The 19,339-nt window shown below is 43.3% G+C and overlaps 1 protein-coding gene across 1 annotated transcript in view; it reads left to right on the top strand.

Moving 5' to 3' along the window:
- The window catches only part of LOC124593768 (reversion-inducing cysteine-rich protein with Kazal motifs-like), a 208,104-nt gene that overhangs the window by 155,798 nt on the left and 32,967 nt on the right, over window positions 1-19,339 (top strand). Inside the window, exon 12 of the mRNA XM_047132117.1 lies at window positions 9,464-9,621. Coding sequence (XP_046988073.1) covers window positions 9,464-9,621 — 158 coding nt within the window. The remainder of the gene's footprint in view (window positions 1-9,463; window positions 9,622-19,339) is intronic.

Here is a 19,339-nt window from a genome sequence, read left to right as displayed (position 1 = left end):
ATCTAGACGCATCAGGGTCCCATATGATTCCAACAGTATACCCCACACACAATGTGTTCCCGGAGCATCTCTATAGCAATTCTGGACGTGTGGAATGTAGCATTGTCCTGCTAGAATTGCCCAAGTCCATCGAAATGCACAATGGACATGAATGGATGCAGGTGATCAGAATGGATGCAGGTGATCACACAGGATGCTTACGTACATGTCATCTGTCAGAGTTGTATCTAGACGCATCAGGGTCCCATATGATTCCAACAGTATACCCCACACACAATGTGTTCCCGGAGCATCTCTATAGCAATTCTGGACGTGTGGAATGTAGCATTGTCCTGCTAGAATTGCCCACGTCCATCGGAATGCACAATGGATATGAATGGATGCAGGTGATCAGAATGGATGCAGGTGATCACACAGGATGCTTACGTACATGTCATCTGTCAGAGTTGTATCTAGACGCATCAGGGTCCCATATGATTCCAACAGTATACCCCACACACAATGTGTTCCCGGAGCATCTCTATAGCAATTCTGGACGTGTGGAATGTAGCATTGTCCTGCTAGAATTGCCCAAGTCCATCGAAATGCACAATGGACATGAATGGATGCAGGTGATCAGAATGGATGCAGGTGATCACACAGGATGCTTACGTACATGTCATCTGTCAGAGTTGTATCTAGACGCATCAGGGTCCCATATGATTCCAACAGTATACCCCACACACAATGTGTTCCCGGAGCATCTCTATAGCAATTCTGGACGTGTGGAATGTAGCATTGTCCTGCTAGAATTGCCCAAGTCCATCGAAATGCACAATGGACATGAATGGATGCAGGTGATCAGAATGGATGCAGGTGATCACACAGGATGCTTACGTACATGTCATCTGTCAGAGTTGTATCTAGACGCATCAGGGTCCCATATGATTCCAACAGTATACCCCACACACAATGTGTTCCCGGAGCATCTCTATAGCAATTCTGGACGTGTGGAATGTAGCATTGTCCTGCTAGAATTGCCCACGTCCATCGAAATGCACAATGGACATGAATGGATGCAGGTGATCAGAATGGATGCAGGTGATCACACAGGATGCTTACGTACATGTTATCTGTCAGAGTTGTATCTAGACGCATCAGGGTCCCATATGATTCCAACAGTATACCCCACACACAATGTGTTCCCGGAGCATCTCTATAGCAATTCTGGACGTGTGGAATGTAGCATTGTCCTGCTAGAATTGCCCAAGTCCATCGAAATGCACAATGGACATGAATGGATGCAGGTGATCAGAATGGATGCAGGTGATCACACAGGATGCTTACGTACATGTCATCTGTCAGAGTTGTATCTAGACGCATCAGGGTCCCATATGATTCCAACAGTATACCCCACACACAATGTGTTCCCGGAGCATCTCTATAGCAATTCTGGACGTGTGGAATGTAGCATTGTCCTGCTAGAATTGCCCACGTCCATCGGAATGCACAATGGATATGAATGGATGCAGGTGATCAGAATGGATGCAGGTGATCACACAGGATGCTTACGTACATGTCATCTGTCAGAGTTGTATCTAGACGCATCAGGGTCCCATATGATTCCAACAGTATACCCCACACACAATGTGTTCCCGGAGCATCTCTATAGCAATTCTGGACGTGTGGAATGTAGCATTGTCCTGCTAGAATTGCCCAAGTCCATCGAAATGCACAATGGACATGAATGGATGCAGGTGATCAGAATGGATGCAGGTGATCACACAGGATGCTTACGTACATGTCATCTGTCAGAGTTGTATCTAGACGCATCAGGGTCCCATATGATTCCAACAGTATACCCCACACACAATGTGTTCCCGGAGCATCTCTATAGCAATTCTGGACGTGTGGAATGTAGCATTGTCCTGCTAGAATTGCCCACGTCCATCGGAATGCACAATGGATATGAATGGATGCAGGTGATCAGAATGGATGCAGGTGATCACACAGGATGCTTACGTACATGTCATCTGTCAGAGTTGTATCTAGACGCATCAGGGTCCCATATGATTCCAACAGTATACCCCACACACAATGTGTTCCCGGAGCATCTCTATAGCAATTCTGGACGTGTGGAATGTAGCATTGTCCTGCTAGAATTGCCCAAGTCCATCGAAATGCACAATGGACATGAATGGATGCAGGTGATCAGAATGGATGCAGGTGATCACACAGGATGCTTACGTACATGTCATCTGTCAGAGTTGTATCTAGACGCATCAGGGTCCCATATGATTCCAACAGTATACCCCACACACAATGTGTTCCCGGAGCATCTCTATAGCAATTCTGGACGTGTGGAATGTAGCATTGTCCTGCTAGAATTGCCCAAGTCCATCGAAATGCACAATGGACATGAATAGATGCAGGTGATCAGAATGGATGCAGGTGATCACACAGGATGCTTACGTACATGTCATCTGTCAGAGTTGTATCTAGACGCATCAGGGTCCCATATGATTCCAACAGTATACCCCACACACAATGTGTTCCCGGAGCATCTCTATAGCAATTCTGGACGTGTGGAATGTAGCATTGTCCTGCTAGAATTGCCCAAGTCCATCGAAATGCACAATGGACATGAATGGATGCAGGTGATCAGAATGGATGCAGGTGATCACACAGGATGCTTACGTACATGTCATCTGTCAGAGTTGTATCTAGACGCATCAGGGTCCCATATGATTCCAACAGTATACCCCACACACAATGTGTTCCCGGAGCATCTCTATAGCAATTCTGGACGTGTGGAATGTAGCATTGTCCTGCTAGAATTGCCCAAGTCCATCGAAATGCACAATGGACATGAATGGATGCAGGTGATCAGAATGGATGCAGGTGATCACACAGGATGCTTACGTACATGTCATCTGTCAGAGTTGTATCTAGACGCATCAGGGTCCCATATGATTCCAACAGTATACCCCACACACAATGTGTTCCCGGAGCATCTCTATAGCAATTCTGGACGTGTGGAATGTAGCATTGTCCTGCTAGAATTGCCCACGTCCATCGGAATGCACAATGGACATGAATGGATGCAGGTGATCAGAATGGATGCAGGTGATCACACAGGATGCTTACGTACATGTCATCTGTCAGAGTTGTATCTAGACGCATCAGGGTCCCATATGATTCCAACAGTATACCCCACACACAATGTGTTCCCGGAGCATCTCTATAGCAATTCTGGACGTGTGGAATGTAGCATTGTCCTGCTAGAATTGCCCAAGTCCATCGAAATGCACAATGGACATGAATGGATGCAGGTGATCAGAATGGATGCAGGTGATCACACAGGATGCTTACGTACATGTCATCTGTCAGAGTTGTATCTAGACGCATCAGGGTCCCATATGATTCCAACAGTATACCCCACACACAATGTGTTCCCGGAGCATCTCTATAGCAATTCTGGACGTGTGGAATGTAGCATTGTCCTGCTAGAATTGCCCAAGTCCATCGAAATGCACAATGGACATGAATGGATGCAGGTGATCAGAATGGATGCAGGTGATCACACAGGATGCTTACGTACATGTCATCTGTCAGAGTTGTATCTAGACGCATCAGGGTCCCATATGATTCCAACAGTATACCCCACACACAATGTGTTCCCGGAGCATCTCTATAGCAATTCTGGACGTGTGGAATGTAGCATTGTCCTGCTAGAATTGCCCAAGTCCATCGAAATGCACAATGGACATGAATGGATGCAGGTGATCAGAATGGATGCAGGTGATCACACAGGATGCTTACGTACATGTCATCTGTCAGAGTTGTATCTAGACGCATCAGGGTCCCATATGATTCCAACAGTATACCCCACACACAATGTGTTCCCGGAGCATCTCTATAGCAATTCTGGACGTGTGGAATGTAGCATTGTCCTGCTAGAATTGCCCAAGTCCATCGAAATGCACAATGGACATGAATGGATGCAGGTGATCAGAATGGATGCAGGTGATCACACAGGATGCTTACGTACATGTCATCTGTCAGAGTTGTATCTAGACGCATCAGGGTCCCATATGATTCCAACAGTATACCCCACACACAATTGCAGAGCCTGCACCAGCTTGAACAGTCCCCGGTTGACATGCAAGGTCCATTGATTTATGGGGTTGTCTCCATACCCGCACACGTCCATCCGCTCGATACAATTTGAAACGAGACTCGTCCGACGAGACGATATGTTTCCAGTCATCAACAGTCAAAAGTTGGTGTTGACGACCCAGGCGAAGCGTAAAGCTTTGTGTCGTGCAGTCATCAATGGTACACGAGTGGGCCTTCGGATCCGAAAGCTCATATCGAAGGTGTTTTGTTGAATGGTCCGCACGCTGACACTTGTTTATGGCCCAGCACTGAAATCTGCAGCGATTTGCGGAATGGATGCACTTCTGTCACGTTGAACGATTCTCTTCAGTCGTCGTCGGTCCTGTTCTTGCAGGATATTTTTCTGGCCGCAACGATGTCGGAGATTTGATGTTTTACCGGATTCCTGATTGATCCGTGCGCGGTTCGCGCTCATGCCGCTATTGCTCGTCATCTTGTTTTTGTGGTTCTGTCGCCTTCTTTTTTTCTTTAACTGGTGTCTTTACTGGTGTCACTAGGTTGCTGGTTTGCTTGCCCGTCAGTGGCAGCAGCAGCGCTTATCGATAAGTGCACTCTCGTACTATGTCTGGAGTGTCCGCTTGTATTTCCGGGTCGTTTGTCTGGAGCTGAGTTGGGAGTCAGTCAGGGCGCAGCAGCAGTGAAGTCGGGACGCAGCAGCAATGAGTCGGTGACGGAGAGCCAGTGAGGTGCGGACAGCCAGTGCTCGCCGGCCGCTGGCGGCACATAGAAACTGTACGACGGAAGGAGATTTGAGCGGGACGACCGTTGGTTGGTCGTTCGGTTGCTCGTCTTATCGGGCGACGTGTGTTTGGTCTTTTGACCGTTTCTGGGCCTCGTCACTTGGACATCGTGCTGGACTAGCGTCGGTTCGTTCCTTGCACAGAGATGTCGTGGCCAATGGGCAAGAGTTACCTCTGCATGGTTGGGTCCGAGCCAGTGTGCCCGGGCCGCCGTGTCTCCGAGTTCCGAACGCACATCGAGTTGGTCCCGGTTGGAGCTGCAGCCAGCTTCGGATAGACAAGACTCTCCCGACCGTTGCCGACACACGTAACATCAGTGGGAACGACCTGGGTTGGTCGTTCGCTCGGTCGTCTCAACGGACGACGTGTATTTGGTCGTCGACCGCTTGTGGAAACTCTCTGCATGTCGAATTTATTCGTCTTTGTCCCACAGCGATTGCTTTTACTATTGTTCGAGTTCTTGTGCAAGTGTGTTTACGTGTATCCTTGTGTAGCTTCTGTGATTTTCACTGTGCAGATGAATGCTGTGTGCGTACTGTTGTAGTCAGTCGGTCGGTTGAAACAGAGGAGCAATTGTGTCGGGTGGAAGCGAATTGATGGAATTTATTAGGCTGTTGGTTGTTTCTTCAGCCATCCCTAGGTCGTGTTCCCACCCGATTGTTTAGTGTTACGCTTGGCTGCCTGTCTCACCAAACTGTGCTCAGAGTCTCCTCCCCAGGCCGTCCCTTGGAACACTCTTGAGCACCACCGTTTGTTGTTTGTGATTGTCATTTTATTTGGTCGCAGGTACTGTGCCAGGCCTTCAGGCGTGTATTAATATTGTGTGTTTTATGTTTACTACATGACCTTCAGCCGAACTTCATGACAACTATTTTAAGCTTAGGCCTTCAGCCGTGTTACTTAAAATTCTTGTTGCTCTGTATTTAGGCCTACAGCCGCGTTTGTTTCTGAATCTGTGGCCTTAATATGTAAATCCTTGTCCGAAGGTTTCTCGGCCTTCAGCCGTGTTGTGTAAATGTTTATCTTAAGGTTATCTTTAATTATTATTGACTAATTCTTTGGTCTTCAACCGCAAAGATACTTCAAGTTTTCTTAAGATGTTTTTCCGTTGTACTGTGCAAAAGCTTATCCTTAAACCCTCTCTTTTATTAATTTCTCATTTATTAACTTTTTTATTGGGCTTTGAGATACAGAATTAATTTGAATTTCCATTAATATGGCCTTTAGCCGAAATTTGTAAATGCTTGGCCTTCAAAGAATTTCCTTAGCTGATCTGAAATATTATTTTGGTCTTTAGCCGAGAAGATGTTGCAATTGTACTTAAGTAAGGCCTTCAGCCGTTACTCTGAGTCCTGGTGTTTTAGAAGGAATCATTTAAACTTATTGCGGAGAAGTTACTTGGGCCCTCAGCCGTGAATTGATCTTTTTTGTTTTAAAGAGAAAACTGTGCTTTGGTTTGAGTAATAAAGTTGTGTGTTCTTGTATATCTAACAGTAACTGACGTTGGCCCCTTTCGACAACCTGATCCGCTGTGTCCTGCGAAGCCGTATTTCACTGATATTCACGATACACTCGTGAAATGGCCGTACGGGAAAATCTCCCCACTTCATCGCCACCTCTGTAGTGCTTTGTACCATCGCTCGTGCGCCGACTACAACACCACGTTGAAAGTCACTTAAATCTTGATAACCTGCCATTGTAGCAGCCGTAACCGATGTAACAACTGTGCCAGATACTTGTTCTCTTACGTAGGCGTTGCCGACCGCAGCGCTATATTCTGCCTGTTTACTTATCTCCGTATTTGAACACGCATGCCTATACCAGTTTCTGTGCCGCTTCAGTGTATGGCACTGTATACAAACATGCTACCAGACGCAAAAGAAAGAAGTGCAAAAACACGCATGTTTTGCGCTGAAGAAAATAAGAGGTCAATCTCTCCCACTATTAACCAACAACTTTTACGACCGCCGGCCGCGGTGGTCTTGCGGTTCTAGGCGCTCCAGTCCGGAACCGTGGGACTGCTACGGTCGCAGGTTCGAATCCTGCCTCGGGCATGGATGTGTGTGATGTCCTTAGGTTAGTTAGGTTTAAGTAGTTCTAAATTCTAGGGGACTGATGACCTAAGATGTTAAGTCCCATAGTGCTCAGAGCCATTTGAACCAACACTTACGACCAGAAAATCTGGCTCGTTTTACAAGGAGTTGAGTGTTCACATCACCTAGCACCGAACTTGTGCCGTAGTCTAAGAGTCCCACCAAATGATACAAGTGAGGCAGTCTAATGAGTGTCTCGCATACGTGCTCCCTGTGTGCTGAGACTGTAACACTGCAACAGCATTTACGTAGCTTGTACTATGAAATACCAAGCTTGGTTTATTGCGTAGTATGGCCCAACAGAACAAATAGTCCTGTCACGGAAAAACTACGTATAACACTTCCGTCTGCTACTACTATACCATAACCTCAAAGCCTAAGGCAGTTCGTATACAGAAATTATTCTTATTCTAGTAATTATAGTATGAAGAAGTAGGGCAGTGTTACCCTCTGAGAGGAATTTTGTTATATTGACCGCGTCGTACCTAACGGAGGTGGCTTATCGGAAGTGAAAGTCAGAATTACGTAATTATTCAAACAGTAACAAATAATGTTTTACCTAGCCACACTGTTTAGAGAACAAGGAAAACGTTCGCCAGCCTAATTAGGCAAGAGAATGATTAACATTCTTGTTGACTAAAATAGTTATTAGTAACTTTAGCGGACAAACACAACCTATACTTTACCACAAGCGAGTGCAATGAACTCTAGCACCTGCATATGTTCACGGTTAAGAAGCTGACAGAGCAGGAAAGACAATTTGCATATATATAACAGATAATGAAACACACGCTTACTTCAGGGTTTATTCAAACTGCATGGTCTTTATAACGTTACTATTAATATTCACTGCAGAATCATAAATTGGACATAGGTTAAGTATTATTTTTCAAACACTTTCCTAGTTGACATAAAATTATAAATGTAGTTCACTGCAAAATTATGAACTGGTCACAGGTTAAGTGTCTCTCAACTGAATACTATTGTATTTAGAATGAAAGTTAAATGGAATTCACTAACAGGTTACTTCTCACTGTCTTTTGAATAAAGAAATTATGGTTTTCATTAAGTAGTGGTCTTCCCGTTACTTGTTACCTAGCATTAGCACAATAGGCAAACTGTGGATCCTGTTGTACTATTAATATGCACTTCCAATACACAAGAGATACAAACGCTTAGCAAACATGAATATGTAACTATTCACTATTGCAGTTTTCCACTTTTACCACAGTGAAACGTAATGTTGACAAATTTGCAAGAAACTGACTCACCTTTTAAAATATACTACAGGCAGCACTATGATCATTAACTGAGCAACACTTTATAAGCCTCAGTTTTAAGAATTTTAATCTTTAAAAGAAACTGCAAATTGTCTTTATTAACACAGTCTTCTACTTTCAAGTTAATGATTAAATAGGTGACTTTGACTCCACAAAACTTTAAATTAGACTGTTTCCATCCCTGGGAGGCTTTCACAAGACTACATTTACTACCTCCCACAATTTCACTGAATCCACAGTAAATCTGAATACTCCCTTCTTACCAAAGATCAAACAACATTATTTAAAGTTCTGAGGCTTTCATTTTTTTCACAAAATAGGACACTCGGTAATCATAGTTCAAATGGAGAGGAAACTGAGAGGTGTTGTGATAGGGAAAAAATCATGGTAGGTACATGAATTCAGTTATAAGTTACCTTATATTTGAGCACACTAACACCTCCAATAAGCTGATCCTTTACTGTACATTATTATAGTATTTCGATACAGTGATTGCGCAATGTGGTGGCAACTGTATGTTGGTAGGTGGATTTGCAGGCAGAATTGCTGGACCCTGTCCCTTCTTGGTGGCGATGATGGATACCAATTCCAGAATCGTTCGAGCTATTTATCCATTCATCCAAGGGATTGGAAAGTGACAGAAAAAGCCTCTCTCGGAACCAGCACAATACACAACTTTTACATGGGCAGTGCACAGTTTGGTAGCTCGTCCCCGACTGACTCTTGTTCCACCTTTTCTACCTAGGCCAACCACAATTTCCGCGAGCTACCAAGTTCCGTTCCCGAGGGGAACCACACTGCCTCTTATACACAGAATAACTAAGAATCCTAAGTGAAGGTCAGCAGCTTACATAACAGCAAACAAACATTTTAAATAAAACAAAACATTTGCACATATTAGTATTTTTACAAAAAATTATTCACCCAAATTCCAAATGTGTACAGTAAGTTTTGTCTCCCTCCAATTGAGATAAAGAATTTAAATGGCAGATATACTACATTGCATAGAATCAAACCATGACATCAAAGTTTTTACAAAGAAAGGAGTATACAGTTTTATGTTATTGAGTCAATCCAACAACCTTTACAGAAGCTCAACGATGTAACATTAAATAAGACAAAAGGCAAAATAAATCAGTAGAGTATTAGAGCTATGGTGTTACACAGAGACGGGGGGTGTCCGGTGTTGCAGGTGTGCGGGCGCCGGCGACGGAGAACTGGAGGCTGGCGCGTGCCCGGAGCGTGATCCCTGCTCGCGACACGCGTGCCCGCGCGGCCAGCACTGCGTGCCTCTGCGGAGGGCGTGCCTGGAAGGAGCGCCGCGACACGCCTGCCGACAGCACCACTGCGGTCAGTAGCAGCCGCCGCCGCAGCCGCCGCCGCTGCGCTGCCTTTAACATTTTTAAATGTTCGGATAATAAGTTGCCGTCTCTTTGTCTAAGAATAGATGATGAATGCAGCTAGCTGCTGTCTCTGTGTAATGTCTTGTCTGTATAGACGTGTATCTGTTGCCTTTAAGATCCCTTCACCTTCACACATACATCTATACAGTAAAGGAAGGCCCTCCCAGTTCTTGGCTGATCCGTGATAAGACAGGTGAAAAATTAGACTAAAGGAGGATTATTAGTATTATCTCTATTTTCATTCGCTCTCTCTCTTTCTCTCCTTTATCTATGTAAAGTTTTAATATAATATTTCATTACGTGAAATCAGCCAAATAGGATCTTTGGTGGAGTCCTTCGTCTTGGTAATCTGTGGCTGGCTTGCTGTAAGAGATCTTTACATTTATTATTACTGTTAAACACTGCAGTCAGTCGGGAGAATCAATCGTTTGGACAATTTTTTCCTTTTACGAAAGATTGCGAATTCCAGATGTGTACGAAGCCTTTTTGGACGATTTAACACAGACTCAGTGATTGCAGGCTCTCTTCGACACAGCTGAAACTTCCCCACTAACTACAGGGCCAACGTGATCATCAAATGATTCAGGAAAAACTCTTTCGTTCATTCACTCCAGAACAAAAAAGTCACAAACCTTATTTGTGGAGAAATTGTGTATTAAATCCATCTCCATTACATGTCCAGATCTCTGGTGATTCCACGCCTTAATTATTTTCCGTTTACAGTCTCTTTCTCTTCAAACAAACCGCTAGCGGCAAAAATGTTAATTGGCTCGCTTTAGCAAGAAGAAAAGCAGAATATGTATCTCTCAGAAACACGTAAATCCCTCAACAGATACTCCAAAAGCTGTCCAACTTACCAATCTAACAACCATGGAAAATGCATACATGCATCTCTGTTATTTCAAAGAATAAACGCACTAGAAAATACTTTGGCGTCGTCGAGCTGTCGCCGCATATATTACGAGAAAATCAGATCAGATAACTTTTCCAAAGTGAATGAATGTGGATGGTTTGATTGAAAATGATTAACAGCTGCGTGGTAGAGGGTATTTTCTGTGGGGACATTACATGCCGTAGCTCTCCAGTGTGAATCTACCGCTCTGCAGCGGAGTGTCAGCTGATCTTGAAATTCTCTTGCAGATTAAACATAAGTCCTGCTCCGGGACTCAAACCCTACACTTTGATCTTCGCTGGCAATACTCTCAGAAAGTGATCTGTCCAGGGATGTATCTCGACGCTTGATCCGAGTCAGTGGTAGTCATGGTCTGGGCATACAAGGGAAGAAGGAAGTTAGACTGAGTTTAACGTCCCAGCGACGTACAGGTTACTAGAGACGGAGCACAAGCTCGAATTTTGTCTACGATGGGAAAGATAATCGGCCGTGCCCTTTCAAAGGAACTATCCTGGCACTTAGAAAACTCATGGTAAACCTAAATCTGGATGGCCAGTCATGAGTGTGAACAGTCGTCCTCCTAAAATAAGTCCAGTGTATAACCACTGCGCCACCTCGCTCGGTGTCTAGGTACACAGTCCTTCAATAGAAGTGGGTATGTTCTGAGTCTCATGTTCTATACCAATAGACAGTGGCTTACTTTCTTTCTTTCTTTCTTTCACTTACGCCTTAGTCCTGCAGCGATCGCAGGGTCGGCGTGGTTAGTACGGATTTGGCAAGGTTAGTTTTATGGGTGGCCAGATGCCCTTCCTGCCGCTACCCCATACCCCCGGGATGAAATCAGTGTACCCCAGCTGCCTGCATCTAGTGTAAATTGTGAAATAGTGCGAACGTGTTTCAAATGTCTGCGACGCGTGTAATTCAGGCGCAACGTGAAGACCAGCCTGGTATTCAACTAGCACAATGTGGAAAACCGCCTAAAAACCACATCCAGGCTGGCCGGCACACTGGCCGTCGTCGTTTATCCGCCGGGCGGATTCGATCCAGGGCCGGCGCGCATACTCGAGTCCAGGAAAATGCGCTTTAGTGCTTACGGCTATCCTAGCCGGTAGACAGATCGCTATAGTATTTATATTTAACACAGGGTTATTCATAAGTACCTACACGGTTTCAGAGGGCGACTCCATGAAATAAATATTCAAATACAAATGGATTTTTAATACGATTTTGTTTAAATTGGTCTAAAATGTATAAAAGAATTTCTCCTAGGCCCATGCAGGCAATCCTGATTTATAATTGTGAGCGTGTAATAGCTGTGAAAATGGTTGTAAGATTTAAAACGGAGAACGTACAGTACATGCAGTTGGTAATAGTGAAGAGGTGAATTATTCATGCATGAATTAGTATGTAATGCCATAGTAACGTAGTGAACTATTTATGGATCGCTTATGTATTGCAGGCAACCCACGTGTTTCAGGTCAAATCTACTTAATATTCTCATAGCTATCAGAAACTGTCAATCATGAATTTCTGGGGCTCTGAATGACGTTAGGAATCTGTAGGGGACTACGAGAAATTATTTCATACTTTCCATAAAAAGATCTTCCACTCCAGGTACACGTTCAAAAAGTCTATGTTAGGGAATAACTGGGCGATCGACAGTGCGAGATTCACCGAACACAAACAGGGCTGCAGGCGGGGACAGGTTGAAAATTCGCCCACGGAGCACGCTCTGTGTGACACCTACAACATAGTGACATTCGACAACATGAAAGTTCTTGCTGTAGAAAAGAGGTGTCACACCCACTTGTTCATGGAAGCTATAGAAATACACAAAAGTGACAGTAGCATCAACAAGGAAGAAGAAAGCGTCTTGGTGAGGGTATCATGGATTCCCATACTGCAGTTACCGACCGTTGCAGGTAGCAAGAGGAGAACGACAGTGGTAATGACCACGGAAAAGCCCGCGGATGTTGGTGATCCAGGTACATATAATAATCTGCGGCCGCGAAGTCCACCACGAGCAGTAGAGTGTGAAGCTATGACAATGCTAGCCAGTCGTGCTGGTGAAATGTCAGAAAAATCAACAAACGTCGGCCGAAGAGCGCGGGACAGAAGCCACCAGGCAATTTGTCGTCTCGTGCTCCATCTGGCAGACTGGCGCAGCAACTGTATGTAGACTATTTCTGGATAACACAGTCTTGGTTGCAGAAATATAGCTAATGACGCGTGTAGCCTTTGTTGGGTGTCATCAGATTACCTACAGAAAGAGTAATGGGGAAATAATAGGTGTCGTTGCGGCCCCTTATTGTTAAGGGCCCGCACAATCGACACGCAAGATGGGTTGCCGACCCCTTGTCAGGAGCGCGGTGGGAAACATCGCCAGCGGACAGAAACAATAACAGACTCTCCAAATAAACACGGAACTACTTCGCCAGACAACATGTGACAGTGTTCCACCAATCAGAACTCTTATGACTTATGTAGCACTCCGCCCACCTGGCTTTATAAGTACGCCTAGACCGTCAGACCGGCAGTGTTTACCAACCACTAAGAATAGTTCTCGCCAGTACTTATGCCTACCCTAGCCTTGTATTCACTCGGTGTAACATTGCAGTAGCACGTTGGATTCTGCATTGTGTAGAGTAGACTTTGGTCAGTATTTTTCTTCCATTGTCTTGTTTCCTATTTCGTTTTCCCACCACTAGAGTTGTGGTTTTTTCTTGTTGTTCTTGCATTTAAAACTTAGTGTACGCCATGAAGGCGCTTTTTTGTTTGATTATAATAAAGAGTGTTCAAATTGGGGGCTGTTAGCTCTTTTTCCTGCCGACCGCAGGGCACAACAATAGGTAAAGTATGGTCCTATAATGCAAGGCTGTAATATATTACAAACCGTGAATCGAAAGATATTCGTGCAACTGTTCTGCTGTGGAATAAACAAATGTTCAGATAGAGCTAACATGGAAATTTGCCTAGACAGTCAACACGAATTGATAAGCAAACCTTAAAAAGGGAAAATAAATCATACATTTTAGTCTGAAAAAGACGTATATTAATGATTCAGTTTTATTTAAATAATTATTTTCTCCTAATATCTTGTGTGTGTGTGTGTGTGTGTGTGTGTGTGTGAAAGTTTTTAGTTAGTTTTGAACATTTTGATGCAGTTACGACAGAAACATGTGCCACATTTTATTTTAATTTGTCTTCCCCTGACTCAGCCAACATATTGCTTCCTCCTACGAAAGTCTAGTGAAAGTACCAAGGAGTTAGAAATTAGATAAAGATTTGAGCTATACAAAGGCTTATCAGGAATCGTTATTTTCAGGAACCATTCCCGACTGGAACAGGATAAGAGGTAAACCGCAGTTGTACGAGAAGCATCCTCTTGCACACACCAGTCAAGAAAACGAGTTGCACTGTCTTGTCTTCCTATTCTTAGATACACTGAGAGATAAAAATCCTTAGCTCACCAAGAAATGCCGGTGGTAAACAAAGTACCTTCCGCCATGTACCGGACAAAAAAGCAACTTAATATTGCATTATGGTCCACATCTAAGACATGTTTAAAATTTCACCCCTCTCGCTCTACGAGAGCTTAGTCTAAATCAACCGCAAAAATGGTACCGAACTGACAGACAGACAGATAAAAAAACGACTTAATAGAAATGTCGTAAAATAACGTATCAGTGGATTAAGCATCTCACGAAATTTACATTCATAATACGCAACGTAGTGTAACTGCACTAGGGGAAGACGTAGAGGAATCATTCGCTCCGTATTGTCGCATTGAGTTAGTTCGAGCCGGAAATTACACGTTCCAGTGAACAAGTTTTCAAAGCAGTTTCAAAGCAACAACTATCTTAATAGCACATTTTATAACTGTTTCTCACAGTAGTATATCTTCTTTGATGATCTGCGTGTGCCCTCCTTTTTCAAAACGTTTCTGATGCGAAACCAGGAGAAAAGAAATGGATTTAATTCTTACAGTTGTCCCAATGTTAGAAAAATTACTAATGTTTGGTCTAAATAAGACTTTATATAGTCGCAAAAGACGGCGTAAACCCCATATTAGTTATAAAAATCTATATGTCACATATGTGATTTATGCATTTTTGTTTTTATATGCACTTCTATGCTTTATTTGTTAACTGTTGTACTATGTGATTCGTTGTTCCATACGCTAAGTAAATAAATAAAGCTGAAATGCGTCTTCGTCATTCTCAAAGACATTACATGTGTAACACATGCTCAAATAATTTTCTGTGTGTTTTGCACTGTGCTGTCATAACTGTTAATGCAGTATATGTGGAACACCACCTAAACTACTGTCAAGAAATATTTTAATTTTCAATACCGGTTACGTTCATTGGACATCCTGGCAAGTCAGGCGCTTAACTCCTTGGGTACCTAGGACATGCTACTGGAATTGATTTTATTTGTAAAAGAAAAAAAAAAGCTTCGCAAAGCCCTAGCCGCCTGTTATTGGTGGATACGGAATTTTAAACGTTTCGAAATAACAGCTGAGTTCGTGTTTTCATATACCTTGTGTTAAAGCAGAGTAATTCTTACTTGCCAAATGTATATGACAAATTCATACTAATACAATCTATGAACTGGTTATATTAAGTATAGGGTAACTCGATTACTTATTATTGATTACGTCTTCCACTCCTTTACTGGAACAGCAGCCTACACTTACATGTCTTGGATGCGATTTCGACAGTACTTCACTATTTATAATGAAACATACGGAGAAGAAAATATGTAAAAACGTTTTAGTCACACAAAATAAATTTTAACACTACCTTGTCACCTTCTTGCGACCAGTAATTTCACCTGTTCCCTGAGAAATCTGCTTTATTAATCGCTTTTCTTCGTGGTTACAAAAATTCTTAAGAGCTAACATCGATAATTTCATAGTTTTCTTCGCTTCTCTTGAACTGCCATCAGTTCTGTAAAGAATATTCGGTACTGTCGAAGTCTGTCGACTGATCACATCCTTGTTCTTTGCCTAAGGTATGATGTAAAGCTTTAGGATCAAATGGAAAATTATTTATGTTCATTTTAACCGTAAAATTTTCAAATATTGTCATTAATGCAAGAATTACTGCTATACATTCTACAAAACACACCTTACATAATGTAACAAAAGAATCTTCAGCTCCCATATTCTAACTTGCTTAGAAGACACTCTTGCCTTGAAATCTGTGAATATTTTTATTTCGCACCATGCCTGAACTGTAATTGATCGATGTGTTCTAATGCATTTTCTTTGGCAACTTGACACTCAGATACGAGATGTCTCATTTCGTGAGGCTGTTGAAATGGAGTGGTTTCCGAAGTAACTCCAATTCACTGCTCCCCTTCCTCTTCATTCTTTGTTCTCTTGTAATATAAGTTTCTTTGAAATCCTTTGTGCAAAATACTGCTTCGTGGCCCACTTCGAAATCATTTCTGTTAGTGGAAGTTATCCATTTAGCACACAGAGAAGCCTCCGTAGAAAAACAGAATGAAGTGACATACTCTTTATTCGATTTCTAGTTGGAAATGCAATAAGGTACATACCATTTCCTTCTCATCTGAAAAAGATTCGTAAGAAAACCGTTTATATGTTATGCGGATACGTGCAATCAAAAATGCTACACAATGAGATTTTTACTCTGCAGCGGAATGGGCGCTGATATGTTACTTCCTGGCAAATTAAAACTGGGCGCAGGACCGAGACTCGAACTCGGGACCCTTGCCTTTCATGGGCAAGTGCTCTACCGACTGAGTTACCCAAGCACGATGCACGACCCCTCCTCATAGCTTCAATTGTGCCAGTACCTCATCCCCAATCTTTGCAGAAGTGCTTCTGTGAAGTTTGATTACAGCTTCACAGAAGCTCTTCTGCAAAGGTAGGGGACGAGGTACTGGCAGAATTGAGGCTGTGAGGACAGGTCGTGAGTCATGCTTGGGTCGCTCAGTCGGTAGTGCACTTGCCCGTGAAAGGCAAAGGACCCGAGTTCAAGTCTCGGTCCGGCACACAGTTTAAATTTGCCAGGAAGTTTCAAAAATGCTACAGCTTGCAGTGTCAGCTGCACAGATTTAAGGTGCAAATTGGAATTAAAAACCTGTAGCAAATATCCTTTTCTACGTTGTACAACAACTAATTGTGACTGTGTAAAGCAGTATTTACCGATTAATGACACACAATGAGGATTCATTATATACTATAATCGACAGATGAGCAGCAAAATGGTTCAAATGGCTCTGAGCACTATGGGACTTAACATCTGTGGTCATCAGTCCCCTAGAACTTAGAACTACTTAAACCTAACTAACCTAAGGACATCACACACATCCATGCCCGAGGCAGGATTCGAACCTGCGACCGTAGCAGTCGCGTGGTTCCGGACTGAGCGCCTAGAACCGCTAGACCACCGCGGCCGGCAATGAGCAGCAACAACTACTTCTCATAACTACATAAACAGGCACTGGCCGGCCCCTGGTTGTGACGCCATGTCCGTTCGCAGCTGAAGCATCCAGGCCAGTGGTTTCACGAAGGATTTGGTGCAACTCGCGGACTTTCCAACGGTAGTGTTTCCGACCAGTTTGTAGGCCGCTCAGGTACTGCCACCACCAGTCACGCACTGCCGTCAGTGACAGCCTTCGTTTCAAAATACTTATAAAAGACATTTAGGTCTGGATTGAAAAAGATCACTTAGTGGTCAACGAAAACTGCAGCAATACTCTTCGAAACGGCTATAATGAAGGCTATGAAAAAGCTATTCCCCTAAACATCCCTCTCCCACTGCAGTTTTCATTTCAACCAATGTCTGTAGATGAAAATAGACGAACTGTGATTAGCGGACAAGATAAGCTATAGAGAAATCCGATTGTTTTGCCGCATGTGTGGTACATTGTTGCACCATCCACGAAAATGTTGATAAAATTTGAATGGTAATAATGGAGGAAATGCTCAATGGAGAGGAGGTGATGTAATTAGAGACTCAATGATCCGTCAATAGATAGAAAATCCCAGTACACCAACAGACATGTAAAATTGTTTTAACCATCGGCAGAGGTTTACGACTGCTATCGAGCGTTGGCTTAGGGAACAAAAGGCTTCAATAAAGTAAAAACATCCCCACATATAATGTCTGATAAATAAGCCGAAGGGGTAAGCAGTAAATCCTCTTAAAAAAAGATGAAAATTTGTACTTAGATCTTGACAAAAAGTTAAAAGATATAGGGTAAGGTGTTCTAAGACTTATAAACCCAAAGCAAACTTGCCAAAAAATGTTCCTATTGTTAGTTACGTCACTATATCTTAGGAGTAGTTAGTTACAATTCATTTCTTTATTATAAACTTAATTAGGAGGTAAAAAAATAATTTTGACACCAGCACTTTCAGATAGAAAATAAATGTGCACACTGTTCTAGAAAATAAGCCACATTTATGAAAATATTGAATATGTACGTACCAATTTTCTTTTACATACACAGAAAATTGTGAGATATGTGTTTAATTACTCTTTACCCTGACATTTATAATCTGGAGACAATTGTTAAGCGGTTAATATAATCCTTAAATATGATATGCTACAGTCCAAAGTACACTGAAGAGCCAAAAAACTGGTACACCTGCCTACTATCGTGTGGGGCCCCTGCGTGCTCGCAGAAGTGCCGCAACACGACGTGGCATGGACTCCACCAATGTCTGAAGTAGTTCTGGAGGGAACTGACACCATGAACCTTGCGGGACTGTCCATAAATCCGTAAGAGTACGAGGGGGTGGAGATCTCTTCTGAACAACACGTTGCAAGGCATCGCAGATATGCTCAATAATATTCATGTCTGGGGAGTTTGGTGGCCAATGGAAGTGTTTAAATTCTTAAGAGTTTCCCTGGAACTACTCTGTAGTAATTTTGGACATGGAGGGGGTGGATCGCATTGTCCTGCGGTAATTCCCCAAGTCTGTCAGAATGCATAATACACATGAGTGGATGCAGATGATCAGCCCGGATGCTTAAGTACGTGTCACCTCTCAGAGTTGTATTTACACGTATCAGGGGTCACGAATCACTCCAACTCAACACGCCCTACTCCATTACAGCTTCAACATGCTGACATGCAGGGTCCATGGATTCGTGATGTTGTCTCCATACCCGTACACGTCTAACCCCTCAATACAATTTGAAACGTGACACGTCCTACCAGGCAACATGTTTCCCGTCATCGGCAGTCCAAAGTCGGTGTTGACGGGCCCAGGTGAGGCGTAAAGCCTTGTGTCGTGCAGTCATCAATCATGCACGGGTGGCCCGTCGACTCCCGAAAGCCCATATCGATTATGTTTCGTTATATGTTTCGCACGCTGACACTTGTTGATGGGTCAGCATTGAAATCTGCTGCAATCTGCGGAAGTGTTTGGCTTCTGTCACGTTGAACGACTCTCTTCAGCAGTCGTTGGTCCCGTTCTTGCATGGTATTTGTCCGACTGCAGCGATGTCGGACATTTGATGTTTTTACTGGATTCCTGATATTCACGGTACACTCGTGAAATCATCGTACGGGAAAATCCCCACTTCATCGCTACCTCGGAGATGCTGTGTCCCATAGCTCGTGCGCCGACTATAACACCAAGTTCAAATTCGCTTCAGTCGTGATAATCTTCCCTTGTAGCAGCAGTAACCGATCTAACAACTGCGCCAGACACTTGTTGTCTTAAATAGGCGTTGCCGATAGCAGCGCAGTCTTCTGCCTGTTTACATTTCTCTGTATTTGAAGACAC

This window comes from Schistocerca americana, chromosome 2 (assembly GCF_021461395.2).
Source record: "Schistocerca americana isolate TAMUIC-IGC-003095 chromosome 2, iqSchAmer2.1, whole genome shotgun sequence".
NCBI classification, from domain to species: Eukaryota; Metazoa; Arthropoda; class Insecta; order Orthoptera; family Acrididae; genus Schistocerca; species Schistocerca americana.
The sequence above is the reverse complement of the archived record's forward strand: the minus strand, read 5'-3'. Positions and strand labels throughout refer to the sequence as shown.